At 43.3% G+C, this 18,768-nt stretch overlaps 1 protein-coding gene across 2 annotated transcripts in view; it reads left to right on the top strand.

Annotated features, from left to right (window-relative positions):
• The window catches only part of Slc9a7 (solute carrier family 9, subfamily A (NHE7, cation proton antiporter 7), member 7), a 142,720-nt gene extending 124,601 nt beyond the window's left edge, over window positions 1-18,119 (top strand). For both annotated transcript variants that reach the window (XM_005408973.2, XM_005408975.2), the window contains 3 exons: window positions 8,777-8,859; window positions 12,632-12,737; window positions 17,649-18,119. In XM_005408973.2, the coding sequence (XP_005409030.1) occupies window positions 8,777-8,859; window positions 12,632-12,737; window positions 17,649-17,900 (441 nt within the window). In that variant the 3' untranslated portion in view covers window positions 17,901-18,119. The remainder of the gene's footprint in view (window positions 1-8,776; window positions 8,860-12,631; window positions 12,738-17,648) is intronic.
• Window positions 18,120-18,768: the final 649 nt, after the last annotated feature.

The following is an 18,768-nucleotide window of genomic DNA, read 5'->3' on the forward strand; positions in this document are numbered from 1 at the left end:
CATGCCTATTGGCGCCTGGACGATAGTTTAAGGCCAGGAGCACTGCACATTTGGCACTGTAAGTGGGCTGGCAGCAACTTTTGCTGTACTCCTGATGGTGCCCCTTTTGCTAGCCTGGAGCTATGTCACAGCTTCCTCTGACCTCCTCCCTCTAAACCTCATACAGTCATGAACATCGGCCCTCAGAATCAGTTCTGCTAACCTTTTGAAAGCTGTTAGGATTAGTGTCAGGTTGGGAAAAACAGGCGTACGTCAGGCGTGCTTCCCCAGGACATCCTCTCAGAAATGACTCATGCTGTTGTGCAGAAGGGCCTTGTTTCTCCACATCTTCCTGGCCTGACCTTCTCATTCCAGTGAGCCACTCATGGCAAGGCTGAGAGTGCTCAGTGATCACGAGAAACAAGAAAACAAGAATAAATGGCCTTCTCAATTTTGGGTGAAACTCTGGGTTCTTGCAGTTTCCCCTGAAATAGATCCAGGTCACATGCTCTGTTTTGTCATAAAACTGAAAAAAAAGGTAGGCAAAGTCCAGATGTTTGTCTTCAGTAGAAAAGGCTGTTCTCCTGACTTCAATTTCTAATTGATTTTCCTAAAAACAATGAACAAACAAAGACAATATTTGACGGGGGATCATTTCTTAGCACAAGGGCAATTTCTCCTTCCTGATTCGAGAAGCCCAAGGTTATAAACAGTGTCATGGCTACACAGCTACAGCTACAGCTCATGTGGGAGAAGGAAAGGAACGGTTAGCTGGAACTTTTGACTCTTTGTAAGGGAAGCATAAGAATATTGTGGGAAGACTTCAGCTTTGTGTCCCTGGCAAGTTTGACTCATTAGAACAAAACAAGACTAAAAATGTAGTTGCTTTGTTTCTCTGGAGGTTTTAGTGACTTTGCAATCAAAACAAAAACAAGCCCAGCTGGAAACAAACTGCCCAACCTGGCAGTTAGCCCATTCAAGGGGGAACTTCTCATGCCAAACCAGACACAGCTGAGATTTCTGTCGGCCGGACACGCAGACACATCATTCACTTCCTCTTCTCAAAGTCCAAGTTTCCAGAAGAGCATTCATTGATGATGTCCCTTTACAGCAGCTAAAAGCATAGCTGTGAAGTGATCCTGGCTTTATTGTACCAGGCACACCAGCGTACAAGCTAGATATTACTGGAATGTGGAGAAAAGGAAGCACAGTTTCTGTGTGAGTGTGTATGCACATGCATGCATGAATAAGTATGTGCGTGTGTGTAGTGAGAACTGTAGAAAGTCAGCTGTTTACAGTTGCGTTGACATAGGGCTTGGTGAGCAAATTGAATTCATTTGTTTCTGGCTTCTCTGACTGAGATCAGATACCTACCTGGTCACCTAAATCTTTTAACTTCAGTTGCTGAAGTGACTTAAATTACTTTTCTCTGACCCCACCCCCAGCTTTTGTCTTATGACTGCATCCTTTGGCACCTGGATTTCCCTTTCTACTATGTTTTTGTTGTTTTCTAGAAGCCCTGAATAAATATTAATTTACTTATCCACTTGACAGATATTTATCGAGTACCTGCTAAATATCAGACTTTTCAGGCTGTGGGAATAGGTCTGCAACAAGACAGGTGAATCTGTCCTGAAAAGCTTGGTGACAGTGTGATGAAGTGGGTAGAGAGTGGCAGAAGTGACGTGGTGTAAAGCCTTCCTGCTCTGGCTCCAGGGAGCGCAGACCTATCCTTGCTACTCTGAGTGTTCCTGTGAACTACCATTTCAGGAGAGAACTTGCTAGAAATAGAGACTCTCAGGGCTCATCCAGCTTCACTAAAACAAAATCTCCATTTTTCCAGTATCCCCAAGTGTTTGGTGCAGTATACAGTTTGAGAAACCCTGGGTTAGGTAAGGTAGAACTAGGGAAGAAAACTCTTATTAAGCAAGGAAGAGGGCTGGGGATTTAGCTCAGCAGCAAAAGCGCTTGCCTGGCAAGCGCAAGGTCGTGAGTTCGGTTCCTGGTACCGGAGAAACCCCCCCCCCCAAAAAAAGCAAGGAAGAAACTATCTGTGCAGCACTGTCATGGACTTGATTCCCAGATATGATGAAATATCTTGGTCCCATTACCCTATGACATACAGAAAGGAGGGTCACAAGTTCAAAGCTAGCCTAAACAACTTAGCTGGACCTGTCTCTAAAAAAAATAAAAGAGCTGGGATATAGCTCAGTGAATAGGCCCTGGGTTCAATCACTAGTACCAGGACAAAATCTCAAATCAAGTTACATCATTTATTTACTCTTCTGTTCTTTATTAGTCTTCTGGGCCCACTGTAACAAATTACCCCAAAACCTGTGGCTTAAATTACATGGTTGCATTACCTGACAGTTGGGTAGGTCAGAAGTCTGGTGGGGTCAGCTTATTTCTCTGCTTCAAAGCCAAAATCAAAGTGTCAGCAGGGCTGGGTTTTGGAGGGGGAGCCAGAGCAGGCTCAGTCAAGCTGTTGGTAGAATTCTGTTCCCTGTAGTTGCAGGACTGAGGTTTGATGTCTTTTTTGTTTGTGGGGCATGGGGTGGGGAGAATCACACCTAGCCCCTAGAGGCTACTCATATTCCTTGAGTCGTGGCCACCACTATCTTCAAAACCAGCAACAGTGATGGGTTCCGTGTCACCTGCTGTCTCTCTTGCCTCTTCTTTCACTCCGTGTCTCTGACTCTCTTGCCTGCTTCATCTACTTTATAAGGACCTGTGTGATGGTCCTGTCCTGCCAGGGTAACCCAGAGTCAGTCCATAAAGCCCCCGTTGCTGTATGTATAACATGCTCACGGACTGCAGCGATGAGGATAGAGACATGGGTGGGCGGCCATCATTCCTACCTCATGCTCTGTTGCTCGGAAAATGTAAGCTGTTCTCATTAATGCAACTTTAAAAAATTTTTAACATTATGAAAGAATGGAATAAAATATAACTGAAGATACCAATATTCCTTGATTCTAGAAAAAATACTTCAAAAATAATGATGTTTGCCATTTCTTGGTTGTTTGATCACCTTTTTCGTCACGAAAAAGAATATACAGTAAAACGTTGGTGTGCGAGCATAATTCATTCCAGAAGCATGCTTGTAATCCAAAGTATTTGTATGTGAAAGTGAATTTTCCCATGAGAAATAGTGAAAACTCCAGATGATTTGTTCCACAACCCAAAAATATTCCTATAAAATGATTACAGTGCTACAATATAATACAAAGTAACAAAGAAAATACAAAAGATTTAAAAACCTGCACTTACCTCTGAAAACCTTCATAGCTGGAATTGGGGAGAAGAGAAACAGGAGGGTTATTGTGTATGGTTATTTTCACTATCACTAACAGAATGACTGCTGTCTGTTGGCCCAATGGAATATTTTTCTTTTTGCGCACCTTGAACAAGGAATCTATCCACTGTCACTTACTTTTGCCTCCTTTTGAGTATTTCATAGAAATGTGACATTGCATCATCATTAAGCACTGCTATAGCCTTATTTGGGTGGTGTTTTTCTATTGAAATTTTGCACCATTTCCTGTATTATACATATCTCTCTAACCTCACTTGAAGTGAGGGATTCCTGTGACCTTATCTTCTTCTAATCTGCAAACAAGATCTCCTCCATAACCTCTTGCTATAGGGAGATGATCACCCACAATCCCACAGTGAATGAGGGAGCAAGGGGGAGGGGAGGGAACCTTTGGCTCACTTGTGGTCATGTGCCATTCAGCATCACATACTACTTGTATTGCAAGACATGTATCAAGTTAAAATGTATTAGAAATGTTTGCTTGTCTTACAGAACACTCACAGAACAAGTTCCTCACAACCCAAGGTTTTAATGTATATATACACATGTTCACATTTCTATATATCACGTGCACATATACACATTTATATCATACATATATGTATGTATATACTTTTTTTCAGTCTCACTCTTCAGAAAGGGGCAGTGCTGACTCTTCGTCCTCTGTGTCTCCAGCACCTGGCATGGTGCCTGGCACATAGCAGGCACTTAATGCAGAAAAATACACACTTGTTACACACGCAAAATGCTAGTAAGCAGGGTTGGTGATATTTATTTTTGAAGTGGTTTCTCTATTCATAATGTCAGGAAAAAGATTTAGAACTCTTCATGTGAAAAGCCACAGAAAATAGCCCAGTGACATTAATGAATAAGTTGCTCCCTCCTAGCAAATGTGTGTGTGAAATGACATATTCAGTCTTTGGATATGAACCGAATTAACAATATGTGCTCTAAATATGTGCCAGATGCTGGGCTAAATATTTTACAAATATTTAATAAGTACAAAAAATATATATGGCTAATATTGTCCTAACTTCTTTCAGTATAAAAATCGTTTACACCTCTAAAAGAAGAAAAAACCTGTCTTTTTCTGTATTCAAACACTTCTAACAAAAAATATTGTTTTTAACCCATGCCAGTAATTGTCTAATTCTTAGTGGACACCAACAAGATGTTCTCTATTTTAACTTCATTCTGGCCACTAATGGCTTGGAGGTGGCATCAGGCCCACAAGTTAAAAACTCAGTCCCACAAGACTACCCACACTTAAGATGCCAGCTGTCAAGTCCCAAGTTGTGACCTGTATTTGGACTGACTGCGATAAATCAGGTGCTTCTCCAACCTCCTCCTCATGTTTAGTAATTGTCTAAAATGACTCATGGAACACAGGAAGCACTTTGCTTACCATTATATGTTTCTTATAAATGGTACAACTCAGCAACAACCAAATGGAAGAGATGCACACGGTAGGATATGGTAACGGATGTGTTGAGCTTCCGTGCCTGTGCCTGGCATGCTGCTTTCTCAACACCTTGATATATTTGTCAACTTAGAAGCTCTTCAAGCCTTGCTGTTGAGTGGGTTTATGGAGGGTCCATTACACAGGCATGGTTGATGAAATTATTAGCCATTAGTGATGGAGTAACTCCCTAAGACCTTTTTCCCTCTTTGGAGGCAGGGGTTGGGGCTGAAAATGCCAGTCCCATACCCACAGCATTGGTTCCTCCTGGTACTAGCCCCCAGCTTCCAAGAGTGACCTCGTTAGCAAAAATTCAGGTTTAGTTGAAAGGGACTTATGACTATGAAAATGTTCCTCTTACCCTGTTACTGGAAAATTTTGTGCCGGGGACTGGAGTTCAGACCAAATATATATTTTTATTATATCACAGTATCAGAGCCATCACAGCTCCATGACAGTCTTACAAGGTAGGTGATTACTAATATTTCTGCTCTATAGATGAGGCCACTGAAGCACAGAAGGATTAGGTATCTTGCCCAGAGTTGCACAGCAAGCAAAGGCACAGTCAGGGCCCCGGTTGTCTGTTGAGAGGGCCTGTGATGTTCACACATACACTTCTTGGAGTTTCCCTTGCTTTTGAAACCTTTCTCAGAGAAGCTAAGCTTGTGAATAGCTTTGAAAGACAAATAGGAGTCAGCCAGGAAGGTGGTGTAGGTCTGAGAAGGTGAGAAGACGAAAGGCAGTTCCTGGCTCTGAGCTCAAGGCTTGGGGAGTGAACCCATCATGTGGGAAGGCGGGTATCGAGGAGGAATGGGGTGAGGGCAAGCCTCCACTTTTTCCATGGTCAGCATGGGAATGGAAATCCGAGTCTCCAACTGCAAGCAGGAAGGACCCCTGCTCAGCCTGGTGCTGACTGGAGCCCACAGGACAGGAAGGCACTCATGACTTCTCTGTGGTAAAGCAGTGGACGGTCGTCTTCCGGGTCAGCATTAAAAATTAGTTTGAGGGAGCCGGGCGTGGTGGCACACGCCTGTAATCCCAGCACTCGGGAGGCTGAGGCAGGAGGACTGTTGCGAGTTTGAGACCAGCCTGGGCCACAAAGTGAGCTCGAGGCCAGCCTGAACTGCATAGCGAGACCCTGTCTCAAAAAGACAAAAAAAAAAAAAAAATCAGTTTCATTCCACAGAGTTGCCCTGGTTTCTCCAGAGCCACCATCTATGGATTTGTCAAGTTTTTTCCTGTACCTAATCATGTCCCTAGCACTCTCTCTTAGAATAAGTTGTTTAATACCCTTCCTACAAAGCCAACACTTTGATTTGTCCCCAGTTTACTTTCCTAGCCTTTCAGTGTTGTTACAGGCTTTTACGTTTCAGGGTTTGCTGCTGAATTTGAGGCTACTTTATCTTACTTGTGGATTCTAGACGTTTCTCTTTATGGCCTGAGAAGACCTTTTGTTAGTTTGTTGTCAAAAAGAAGCCCTTGTATGGCTTTATTCACTTTACTTAGCCCTTTTGGGGGCTTACAGAACTGTCTAGTAGCTTCCTGGAGGTGAGAGGGCCAGAATTGAAGTGTTCCAGGTGATACTAAGCTCATTGTGGTTTTAAAGAGTGGGGCTAAGGGAGCAGCTCAGTGATGATGCGTCACAAATGCAAGCCTCTGAGTTCACTTCCAGTACTGCCCAAAAACGGAAAAAATGACAGAGTAGGGGCTATTATTTTTATTGTTAATTGGCGGGATGAAACTGACTTGGGGACATGTATTTGGTGCCTGATAGTTTATAGTATCCTTCCTGATGAACTTTGTCATTTTGCTGGTTTTTTCTTCAGCAAAACTGACCTGGCATTTAAAACTGAGAGTTTAGAACCAGGCGTGTGGTACATACCTCTAATCCCAGCACTTGGAAGCCTGAGGCGGGAGGATCACCTCGAGTTCCAAGCCAGCTTGGGCAACATAGTGAGTTCAAGGCCACCCTAGAATACATAGTGAGACCCTCTCTCAAAAAACGTTAAAAAAATAAAAAAGTAAAGTAAAAAACTGACAGCTTACAGCCTTAACTTTATAAAGAGCCATTTACTTTTTTTTTGAGACAGGGTCTACTTATGTAGTCGAGGCTGGCCTTGAACTCACTGTATCCCTGGCTGGCCTTAAACTCATGGTGATCCTCCTGCCTCAGCCTCCTGAGTGCTAGAATTACAGCCCTGTGCCATCATGCCTGGCTGCCATTTACTTTTTATATCAATATATGACTTTATCAGAAAAGTCCTCCACCACTTTTCTACTCAGTTGTGTGGCATTTTGAAATCCTCCTAGAGCTGTCATTGGTTAGCAGTCAGTTACCCAAAGGAACAGTTGTTATGGGTACACGGAGCTATTTGTGTGTTCTCTTCCTTCCACATGACTCATAAAAATGTAAAATAAAACTGGTCACTGGGGTCTGTCCTTACTTATATTTCCTCATCCATAGAGGGGTGTGTTTAACTAAGTCATTTCTATATCCATCACTAAACATTACTCAATTACCATGGAAACTCAATTTTAAAAAATAATCTTTGCTGTAAGAAACTGGGAATTTAAATAGTGCTTGCTAATTTCCTTCCTTCTATTTGTCTATATGATTATCTTCCCAAAGATCCCTGATTAATTATTGACGTTGCCATTATAGGTAGGATTTGCATTTGGTGCAATTTGGAATTAATTTTGGTTTAAGGTTATTTAGAGTACTGCAGATTGAAAAGACTTTTGCACTACACTAGGCTCCATCCTCAGGCCCCCGGGCCCCCACTTCTTAAAAGTTTGAAACAGAGTCTCCCTAAATTGCCCAGGCTGGACTTGAACTTGGCATCCTCCTTCCTTATCATCTCAGAATTCTGGGATTACAGGCACAGGCCGCCACGCCCAATTTAGCTCAAGTTTTATTTGGCTATTGGCTATTGTCCCTCACTTTGGAGAGCTGAATCTCCATATAATATCAAAGAGGATGAGAATAAAAATAGCTGCGTGTCTCCTGCCCTGGGTACTTGTCACCCCGTGATGCAGAACCCCAGCAATGCCCCCAAACTGCTGCAGTAAATCTGATTTTCATATTAATTGTGATGCTTACAAAAATTGTACAGAACAGACTTCAAATGAGTGTCTGATCTTGCTGGTTATTTTGAAGATTGAGTGTGAGGATGTTTAAGTTGGAATATCATGAAAGGAATACCAAGGAACTTGCTACTTCAGGGTAGATAGAATATCAGAATTGTTAGTTCTGGCTCTGTTTCCTCTGCCCACTGGCCCCACTTCCTTCAAGCTGGAAGTGAAAGAAATAACTGTGTCACCTGGAGCACCTGGGTAAGGCCACAGAGAACCCTTTCGCTACCTTGTCAGGAAACTCAACAAAATTTTGTCTCTCCAGGCTAACTTTGTGGTATCCTGAAAAGTTGGTTCTACACAGCTTTTTAAAATATCTGCTATATATCAGGTTTGCCTGCAAGGACCTAGACTCTTTTAGGGTAGTTAATCTTCTGAAAGTCATTTTGAGGAAAAGTACAATGGAGGTACCAAAAGAAATTGTGTACTAATATTGAATTGATCTACTCACAGACATTACCAAGCCTTTTTACTTTGCAGGTTAATTTTTCTGTGTTTTGTGTTTTCTTAATTTCTGCCAAAATATTAGCTCTCAATATGTCTTTGAGGCTTTGGTGACATGGGATATACAACAATGAGATCTAGATCTAGAAATGTTGTAGTTTGTGGGGTGGATGTAGCCCAGTGGTTGAATGCTTGCCTAATGTGCAAAATGTCCTGGGTTTGATCCCCAGTGTTAAAAAAAGAAAGGAGAGAGAGAGGGGAGGGAGAGACAGACAGACAGACAGACAGAGACAGAGAGAGGGGGGGAGGGGCAGAGGAAGTGGAAGGGGGAAGGGAAGGATGCAAAAAAAAAAGGTGTAAGTTGGTTACAGTTTAAAAAGCTTTCTCCTCTCTACATTCTGATCCTTTCTCAGTAACTAAGCATGTATTCTCTTGTTTGTTCATAGGATGGCCCAGATTCTGTTGGAGGAAACCGGACAAAGCAGGAGAGTGCGTGGATATTCAGGTTATGGTACAGCTTTGACCACAAGTATCCTTTTAAGTGGCAAATTTGTGAGACATTGATGGTGAAATCTACTGGCTGAGTTGTCAGTGAATGACTTCTGATGAGTAAGGAAAGATGTGTGCTTGGACAGGTGCAGTCAGTCCTCTCTTGGGACGTATGCATCCATCATTCAATCACAAGTAGTACGGGTAGCCATCGCTCTGGTCAAGAAGAGTGTTTGCAGTATCATTAGAGTGGCTCCATTACAGCCTGGTGGACATAATGGCTCTTGAGAGCCTTGTGTCCAGGTAACTATGCCTTTGTAGGTGAATTCATTAAAATGATACAGTGACAATGAAGATTAGGGAGTTAATCCATGTGAGAAGAATAAATCCTACTGAACTTGGCCAAGTCATATTTTACTACAATAAATGGGCTGTATGCAGATCATATTCTAATAGATTTGTGGTCACAGGTGAAAATTAAAAAAGAAGTTAAACCTTCGTGGTTTTAAAAATCGGCATAGTGGCCAAATGGACAAGTAGCTTATTCCAGATGGTTTTTAGAGACATTGAAAATGTTAAAAAATACTTATTGAAGTGTAAAATATTATCAAAATGTCCAGTGAATGATTCCATTTAAAAAAAATTATTATAGTAAAAGACACATTGCCATCATCCCCCATCAGAATACCTTTGCTTTGAACATACTCATCCCATCATCTTGGCCACTTTCTGAAGCAGTTCTGGAAGTCCTCTTTTGTGAATGTCTTTTTATGAGGGGGATACCAGAAATCAAACTCAGCACCTTGCACTTGCCAGGCAGGAAATTATGCCACTGAGCTTTATCCCTGGCCCTTGTGAGTGTCTTTATGTAATAAAAAAATAGAGGAACCCTACAGGCTCCTAAAGACATTTACAGTGTGTCCTCATCCACCTTATTCACTAAATCTGGCACCATGCAACTTTTCTTCTCCAAAGTGAAAATGACCATGAAATGTAAATTTTTAAAATCAGTTCAGGACATTGAGCCAGTTACAACAGCCCAACTAAAGATATTCACAAAAGAGGACTTCCAGAACTGCTTCAGAAAGTGGCAAGAACTATGGGATAAGTGTGTTCAAGGCAGGGAGAAAAAAGAAGTCTCAACATACAATTCTATACCTAAACTATCCATCAAAACTGAGAGAATAAACAAGTGATTGATTCTAGAGTGAATAATATTCATACTGTGACATTACTACTTTTTTTTTCTATGCTGGGTATGGAATTCAGGGCCTCACTCATGCTAGGTAAGTGCTCTACCACTGAGCTACATCCTTAGCCCAGTGATGCTACAAATATTGCTTTATTGGTTTTAAACATGTAGACTTAATCTGGAGACAAAACAGAAAATTTTCTTATTATGAAATAGCAAATGTATTTGCAGTATAAAATTAATTTGTATAAAACCTGGAAAGAAAAGACAGGAGTGTAAATGAATTATATTTATTCTTCATAAGAGGGAATTAACAATCTCTGACTGTAGCTTATAAATCAGAAACTAGAAAAAATGTATTATATGAAGTTTAATATCCATTACCAGACCAATGAGAATGGGAGAGACTTAAAGTTTCATTTTGTATGCTTCTATTCAATAGTTTGAATATTTAAAAGTTTGCATGTGTATGTGTGTGTGTGTGTATATATGTTTATAGAGTCCACCAGAAAATGTAAAATGTATACATACTTTAGAAAAAGAAAAACTTATATAAATATTTTAATACTAAATTTATTAAGACATCATGAGATTAATACAAGTTACCTTTGGACTCTACAGTTACAAGAGGAGCTCAGAGTGGTGGCAATTAGCTTACAGGCATTTATTAGTATGGAGAATGGCTGCTTGGGTAACTTGGTCCATTGAGATTGCTGCACATGCATTTTCAATTTCTTCCCTAAGGGCTAGCAGTGTCGTGGGTTTTCTATGATATGCAGCATTTTTAGGGTCCCCCATACAAGGTTAACATCACTTGTTGAAAACAAAATCATACTGTTTTTCTTTTTCTGGAATATGTATACATTTTGGGGCAGACTCTGTATAGGTTTCTTTTTAAGGAAGTTGTTCTAGGCCTTCTAGGTTTGGGGAAATGGAGTCTTGTCTTCGAAGTGCCTAAAGGAGGAAAGTGAAAGGCAACTTCTGACTCTTGGCTATTCATACAACAGATGCGATCCTCCATCATCTTCCCAGAAAAGACAGGCAAAAAGTGATAGCCCTGTAAGGGCTATACCGAGATTGAACGGGTGCTTGGTCTATTCCTGTCCCAGGTCTGTAGTCAAAAGATAGCAGTCAGAGGGAAGCTCATTCTGTCTGCAAAGAACTCCAGTAGAGCCCCCATGTCAACCCTCTTCATTGAGTCATTCCCAGTTAGAAACATAGCTCAGTCCTCTTCTCGCTCCTCTTCAGAGAAAGTTATTTCCCTCAGGTGTTGCTCTAAATGAAGACAGGAAGTAATAGTGTACCCAACAGTCCAGTCTTTTAGGCACAGACCACTGTGACATCTTCTTGCCTTCCTTTAACGTCTCTTGGCCATGTCAGAGTGGCCATCTGAGTCAAAGTGGCCATCTGAGACTCCACCTTTTCCACATGGTTTAAGCCATGGGTCTCAGCAATGGCCCCGCTCTGTCTGAATGGGACAAGTGCTCGTTGGTGCTTCCAACACAGGCTTGTGCATTTGGGAGCACAGATACTCATTAACTGAAAAACTGGGATCTCTGCATATCAATTGAGCTTCATATTGGAGCAGTAGTAAGGGTGAATTTGCTTCCTGGGGGACATTTGGAAATTTTTGGAGACATTTGTCACAATTTGATTAGGGGAGAAGGGTGCAAGTGGCATCTAATGATGGGGGACCAGGGATGCCTCTCAAAATGCATAGCACTGTCCCCCACAACAAAGCATGATCTGGACCCAAATTTCAGTAGTGTCAAAGTAGAAAAGCTGTATGTCAGGCAGTCTGGGAGAGAGGTAGCAGGTGGAATGAAAAGTAGTCCAGTAATGGGAAGTTGGGAGAGTTAACAGTGCAAATAACTATACTGAAATCATTTCACCTTGCTAAGTCTCAGTTTTCTTCTTTGTAGTAGCCCCAGGTTACCTGTAAGGTTCCGTGGAACCCCAGCATGTCCACTGTGTACCCTCTAGGCCAGTGGTGGCGAGCCTATGGCACATGTGCCAAAGTGGGCTGTTTGTATCAATGAAACCTTTAAAAGGTTTGCCATCACTGCAGTGGTTTTAAAAGGATACTTATAGAGAACAAGATCTGGGGGAACCCAAGGGCTATAACCCCCACTCCACTCTTTCCTGTTTGCAAGACTTGAGCTCTTCGTGTGTCAGAAGCTGAAATGCTGCCAGCCATGGTGGCACATGCCTTTAATCCCAGTACTTGGGAGGCTGAGGCAGGAGGATTGCTGTGAGTTCAAGGCCAGCATGGGCTATATAGTAAGTTCAGGAACACCCTGAACTATGTAGTGAGGCTCTGTCTCAAAAAAAAAAAAAAAAAGGCAAAAAGCTGAATGGAAACAAAACAAAGAACTCAAGTATGTTCTAATGAATCCATTGTTCTTTTTAACTGACAGCTGGGAATCACCATTTAAGACTGATGGGGCATATCTTAATCTTCCACACCTATTCCTGAAGTTTACAACCATTTCATATTCTAGTGTGGTAAAATGGAGGGGGGCTGTGGGTAGAATGTTGCATGACCAACTGGGATTTTAAAACATATTTTGTCCTGTGTATGTTTTTTGCAGCAATTTTTTCCTTAATTCCCTTTTTAAAGTTACTTGAAACCCACCCTCACGCACAGCGGTCCCCCACTAACCACCACGCTCCCTGCCTGGTGTGGTTTGCTGGCTCGATGTCTGACCAGTCCCCAAGTATACGATGTAAGTACAGTGTATTACCAACTTTCCTGTCACTGGGGCAAAATACCTGGCACTCACAACTTTAAAGGAAAGGTGTATTCTGCCTCATAGTGTTTTGTCTTTGTTTTTGTTTTTTTTTTTTAAAGATTCATCCTTAGCTGGCTGGCTGCAAGGCAGAAAGGGCATGGTGGAAGGGCTTGGGGGAAGAAAGCTGCTCACATCATGATAGCCAGGATGTAGAGAGTGAAGGAAGGAGCCAGGGATAAAAATACACCCTTCGAGGTCACACTGCCAGTGACCACGTCCACCTGGGCCCTGCCTCCTGACAGCACATTCGGCAATGAAGACATCAATGGAGGAATCCCCTGAGGAGTACAGCACCCTGTGATCCAATCACCTTCCTAAAAAATGAGGCTTTTGGGGGACATTTTAGATGTAAACCATAACATGAAGCATTCAACATTTTGTTCCTGCTCACTACAGCAGAATGGCCTCTTACCTGGAAGAAGAAAACCGTCACACTCAGACCTCAAAACCCACAGATTTTGCTTGTCTCATAATGTGATTAGAAATGGCCAACTCACATAGGTTTATATATTTTTCACAGTAACAGAAATCTTATACCAGGGGTTACGGAGGTTTCCCAGCGTGGGCAGCTATGGCATAATGGAAAGAATACTGGATTGAGAATCAGAAAAACTAGATTGGAATCCAAACTCTGACAGGCCTTGGTTTTCTTGTCTCTGCAACAGGCCTAGTAGTTCAGGCTGGCTGTATGCATTAACGTAAGGTACGAGAAGATACACACTACAAACTACAAAGCTTTTCACAAATGTAAGGTTTCTCTTATTGTAAGAATTAGCTTACTTATGATGATGTGGTTAGGTCTTTTCTTCCCATTTGCCAGTGCTAGAAACGGAGCTGGTACAGTAGGAAAAGAATACCGCGCTGTGGCCACCTCAGCCTTTGGACTGACTTGAACTCCTCATGTGGGCTGCAGGGCAGAGAGGTGGAGAGAGCAAGCAGCTACCTACACAGAAGGGGTACAGGAGAGGACAAAGGCTTCTTCCTTCCTCATCTCTCCTCCACCATTGTAATCATCTCATCATCAGCACAATCATTACCTGCTAACAGCAAAGAACTTAAACGCATATACAGCTTTACAGCTCCCAAAGGCTAATTTTGTTCTCTTAACCATACCTTGAAGAAGCAAATACGGCAGTGTATTGAGGAAGGTACATTTCAGGCATTATGTGAGTTGCCCACAGTCCCACAGTGACTAATTGGCAGAGCTGAAACCTTAATGTAGGTCTTCAAATAATTAGCAGATAACATGTGTTTTCCTGATCAGTGATTAGAAAGCAGAACACAAAGCCCAGGTCTCAAGGAGAAGGGCCCTGAGCAGGGAAGTTTTGATGGGGTAGGAAGCAGGGCTGATGGGGCTTGCAGTCAGGTTGAACACAGGGGCAGGGGATGTGGACACCACAGCTAGCCAGGGAACACCAAAGTAAAGGGGAACCATGTCAGAGCACCCACAATTAGAGGACGCAACCCCTTAGATGGGATGCTGCCCCACCACTTCTCCCTAATAAAGCTCCAACTGATTATACCTTTACAATCTTCTGTAACCTGAAGCATAGTGGACTGCAGTAAGCCTGCTTACAGATTAGGGCTATCCGGACCAGTTTGAACTCAGAATAAACTCAGTAAACTTACAGTCATGTGAACTTAAAGTGCTTCTCTCACTAGCTCAGGAGACTACGCAAGATTTGCTTCCTGAGCTAACGTTTGGGCTCTGGCTCCTCGTGGCCAACCTAAGATGGGGAAACTTGGGCTTCCAGCAAGAACCACCCTCAATGCTATCGCTGCCCCTCTGGGCTGGCGTCCTGCCCAGGTGCTCGGCCGGCTGCACACACAGTGATGCCTGCTAGTAAGAGTGGAAGCAAAGGGTCGTTTCAGCATTATATCGTTTGGTGAACCCAAAACTGAAAGAGGCAGAGGGGCTTTCTGTGGGATATGACGCCCGGTGAGGGTCTCAGGCTGGGCAGTTCTCCTGGCCATTTGGCAGCAGTTGTGTGGTCCTGCCCATCACCTATATGGCATTTTGTACTTCACCAGTCTATTTGGAGGTACCTAGGATGTTCATCATTCATTATTTCCATTAACTCTAAACCATTCATGTTGGTATCCACCAAGAAAACTGTTCTCTCATTTACAAAAATGACCTCTGGTTATGTACAATGCACATATTTCTACAGTGCTCTCATTTACAGGTGTTTTCAGGATTATTTCACTATATTTCCATGGCAGCCTTCACCAAAAAGCTACTTCTATAACTTTGTAGACCTTTGGCTTAACCCAACTTATCATCTAGAATTTGAGGAGCACGTTGGTTTCATCATCTGCATGTAACACTCATTAAACTTTGACTTAGGAGTCATTGTCTGCCAGGCTTTCCCTTGCTCTTGTTTCTGAATGATCTCTCCTTGGGTATTGTCTGAGCTAGTGAGTGTCAACATCCAGTCCTATTTTCTCCTACCTGTGAGGCCCTCTGCAGAGTCAGAGCAGGCCATGCTGGACTCGAGGTTCACAGTGCTATGGTGGGCTTTCTTCCATTTACACAATCACCTTCACATACTGTGGCCCGTGTTTTTCTTTCTTTGTGTTCCCCTAAACCTTGAAATAGTAAAATGTGTACCAGGATCATCTCCCTGAAAATTGGGAGCTAAGAGCCTGGCAGAGATATTTTGACAGAGATAAACAAAACATTACTTAGCACATGTCTGAACAGGAGAACCGGGACATGCTAAGACAGGAGAACTCACTGGGAGCTGGAAACTTGAATGGGGCACATGATGTCATTTGTTGTTAAGAAAATTCTCACAGAACAGATTGAGTTTCAGGACCTTGTAAACATTTTGGGAGAGGAGGAAATTTGGGTATTTGGAATAAATCTGAAAACTACCCTACACATCTGAGTGCAGGATTTGTGTGTCATTGACATCTCCACCCTGCCTTATTCCTCGTTCCATGGGGATCTGAGGCAGTGGGCGAGCTTGTCTACCAAACCGCAGGCACGGTGATTAAGTGGAGTCACACAGTGGGCTGTGTGAAGACGTCTACATCCCTGACACAGTGCAGAAAGCCAGCAAGCAAGCGTGTGCTTGTCACCAGTAAGTGCACAGAGATGGATGGGGAGGAGAAGTGAGGGACACTTGACCCAGGGATCCTCCTGGCTCAGTGCGTTTAAAAGGCATTCACAAGGGGCTGGGGATTTAGCTCAGCGGCAAAAGCGCCTGCCTGGCAAGCGCAAGGTCGTGAGTTTGGTTCCCGGTACCGGAGAAAAACCAAAAAAATAAAAAAATAAAAAAATAAAAAAATAAAAGGCATTCACATAGCACCTGTGAAGGGTGGGTTCCCACACTAAAAATGCTTGGGACTGCATGTTTCAGATTCTTTTTTCACACTTGGCAATATTTGAATGTACATAATGAGATATCTTGGGAATGGGACTGAAGTCTAAACACAAAATTTACGCTTCGTATATGCTTGCACCCGCTGCCTAAAGGTAATTTTATCTATTATAATAATTTTGTGCATGAAACAAAGTTTATATACATCGAACCCTCAGACTTGTGGAACATTGCAGAGTCTGGATTTTCGGGTTAGGGCTGTGCAGGCTGTGCGAGATGAGCGCCATTGAGGAAGGACGGCAAGAACAGGAGCTCACTGCCTTTGGTGATTTATCACCTAGGTGTGGAGTCCAGGTGCTTATCTGGGCGAATATGGCCTTTGTCTTTGGCAGTATGAGTAAGCAGGGTGAGGAAGCCCTGGTGTGTAGAGAACATAAGACTTCAGATAAGCTTTGAAGGGCTGACGGGAAACAGGAAAGAATAGAGCAATTTACCTGGAGCATTTTGACGCTGTTGCCATTTGAGAAAGACCGTCATAGCGTTTGACAGACCTCAGTGCAGGAGGGGAGGAGGGCTGTGGCCCTCTTGTTGTGCTTGCACGGCCTATCGGTGAAAGGTTCTGTGCGACTTCTTGCTCTCTCGATGTCCTGCCCCAGCTTCAAGTGGCCCTGATTCTGTTAATGCCTGCCTTGTTTAGACTTGTCTGTTTTGTAAGAGCTACTTCTTAGATGAGGGACCATTCCAGTTCTTTTCCTGATGGGAGGGGCTTCATGTCCTTCATGTAGATAAAACTAATCTGGAGGCAGCAGCGGTTCTGGCTGTACTTCCTGTCAGCTGAGCAACCTCAGACACACTTTATGGTTTCTCTCAGCTCAGGTTTCTAGCCTGTGATCATCACAGGGTACGGGTCAGGATCAAATGAGCTTCTGTGACAGTTCCTGCCTGGCAAAATAGATGTTCGATAAAATATTCTCACCCTCACTGCATCTGCCTGAAGGTGGAGGGAGGAGGCCTTGCCATCAGGGTTTTCCTGTTGGAGCAAGCAGAAGGTAAACAGGGAGGAAGCCCTAATCTTGGTTTCTTTTCTCCCCAGAGTTGCTGACCAGGACAATGTTTAGGATGGTTTGGGTTGGTCAGCAGGCCCATGCACAAGACGTGTCTAGGGGAGGAGAGGAAAAGCCTGGGAAGCTATTTACAGTATTTGACCTCTGACCTTCCCCATAACTTCCTTTCTTTGTGGGTTGAGAATCTGAAAACCCAGCTGCTCCTCCCTTTGACACTAACCCTGCACTGTCAGACACTTGAAATCAAAACAACTTTCTGCCGTTCTAAGTCCTGGCCCCAGCAACAGTGCCTTATATTATGGCCCTCCACTGCTTACAGTGACTATGCTAGAGGTTTGAGGGATGCACGTTTCATCATAATCTTCAGTCTCTGGTGAGGGGTTACAGCTGGGGTTTGCTCCAGCCCCAGAAGCTGTCAGTCTCCCATTTTTGTTGTTGTTGGTTGCACCTTTCAGAACCAAGAACCACTGAGAGAGGAAGACTCTGATTTCATCCTGACTGAAGGTGACCTCACCCTGACCTACGGAGACAGCACCGTGACTGCAAACGGCTCCTCGGGCTCCCACACAGCCTCTACGAGTCTTGAAGGTGGTCGGAGAACAAAGAGCAGCTCTGAGGAAGTGCTGGAGCGAGACTTGGGGATGGGAGACCAGAAGGTTTCTAGCCGGGGCACCCCTCTGGTGTTCCCGCTGCAGGAAAATGCATGACTTTCCCCTAACCCCGGAAGCAATGGGGTCAGCCTCTAGGGGGAGGGGTTCAGGATGGCTGCAGCCCAGCGTTGTTTGAGATGGGGCATTGACTGGACTGAAGTAATGCTTCTATTTTATCAGGGTCTGAAACTATCTTAACACTGAAAATTTAACCCAAGTGGCAGACAGTGAAGATGAAATGTCACTAAAATTAAAACAAATATTCCCACGTTTTCACATAGTAGTAGTGCGCTGTTTTGGAATTAAGCAAACAAAAACATAGCATGCTTTAATGGTCTTTTAATTCATCAACCTGCGACGTCTGTCCAAGATGGAGCAGGTATTGGGGATTCTGCCCAGGACAGGCTTCAGCCCCCTACCCGGCAGTGCTGGCTAGCTGGCTGGAGGAACGTCAAGTGGGGGGAGAACAGGCTGGAAGAAGGACCATGAAGGAAGGCAGTTGAGGCTGGATCTCCAAGAATTCTGTGATGCCAGAGTAAAGCGGGACAGAAAAGGCTGTTTGAGTGGAGGCTCTGGCAGTGAAGGCTGTGGGACTGCATCCTTCTATCAGGACTCCTGACTTTCTGCTACCTGTGTTTCTTCTACACTGAGGAATAGAAAATATATCTGTGAACATTTCAGTATGGTGTAGGGGAGAAGTACAGTTCCTTCTCTGGAAATCTCCATAAGAAAGAAGTTATGAAATATTTAAAACCAAAGGCAAATAGTGTTACACTGTTGTTTTTAAAATTAATCAGAGGACGGGAGATGTTTAGAAACTAGTAATATCATGACAGAAATCATTCAACTTTGGAGGGCTACCAAGTGAGCTTGGGAAACGATTAGTAGCATTGAGTTATCTTCTGTGCGGGTATAGATGACACCA

Source organism: Chinchilla lanigera, unplaced genomic scaffold (genome assembly GCF_000276665.1).
Source record: "Chinchilla lanigera isolate Chin_1 unplaced genomic scaffold, ChiLan1.0 scaffold00115, whole genome shotgun sequence".
NCBI classification, from domain to species: domain Eukaryota; kingdom Metazoa; phylum Chordata; class Mammalia; order Rodentia; family Chinchillidae; genus Chinchilla; species Chinchilla lanigera.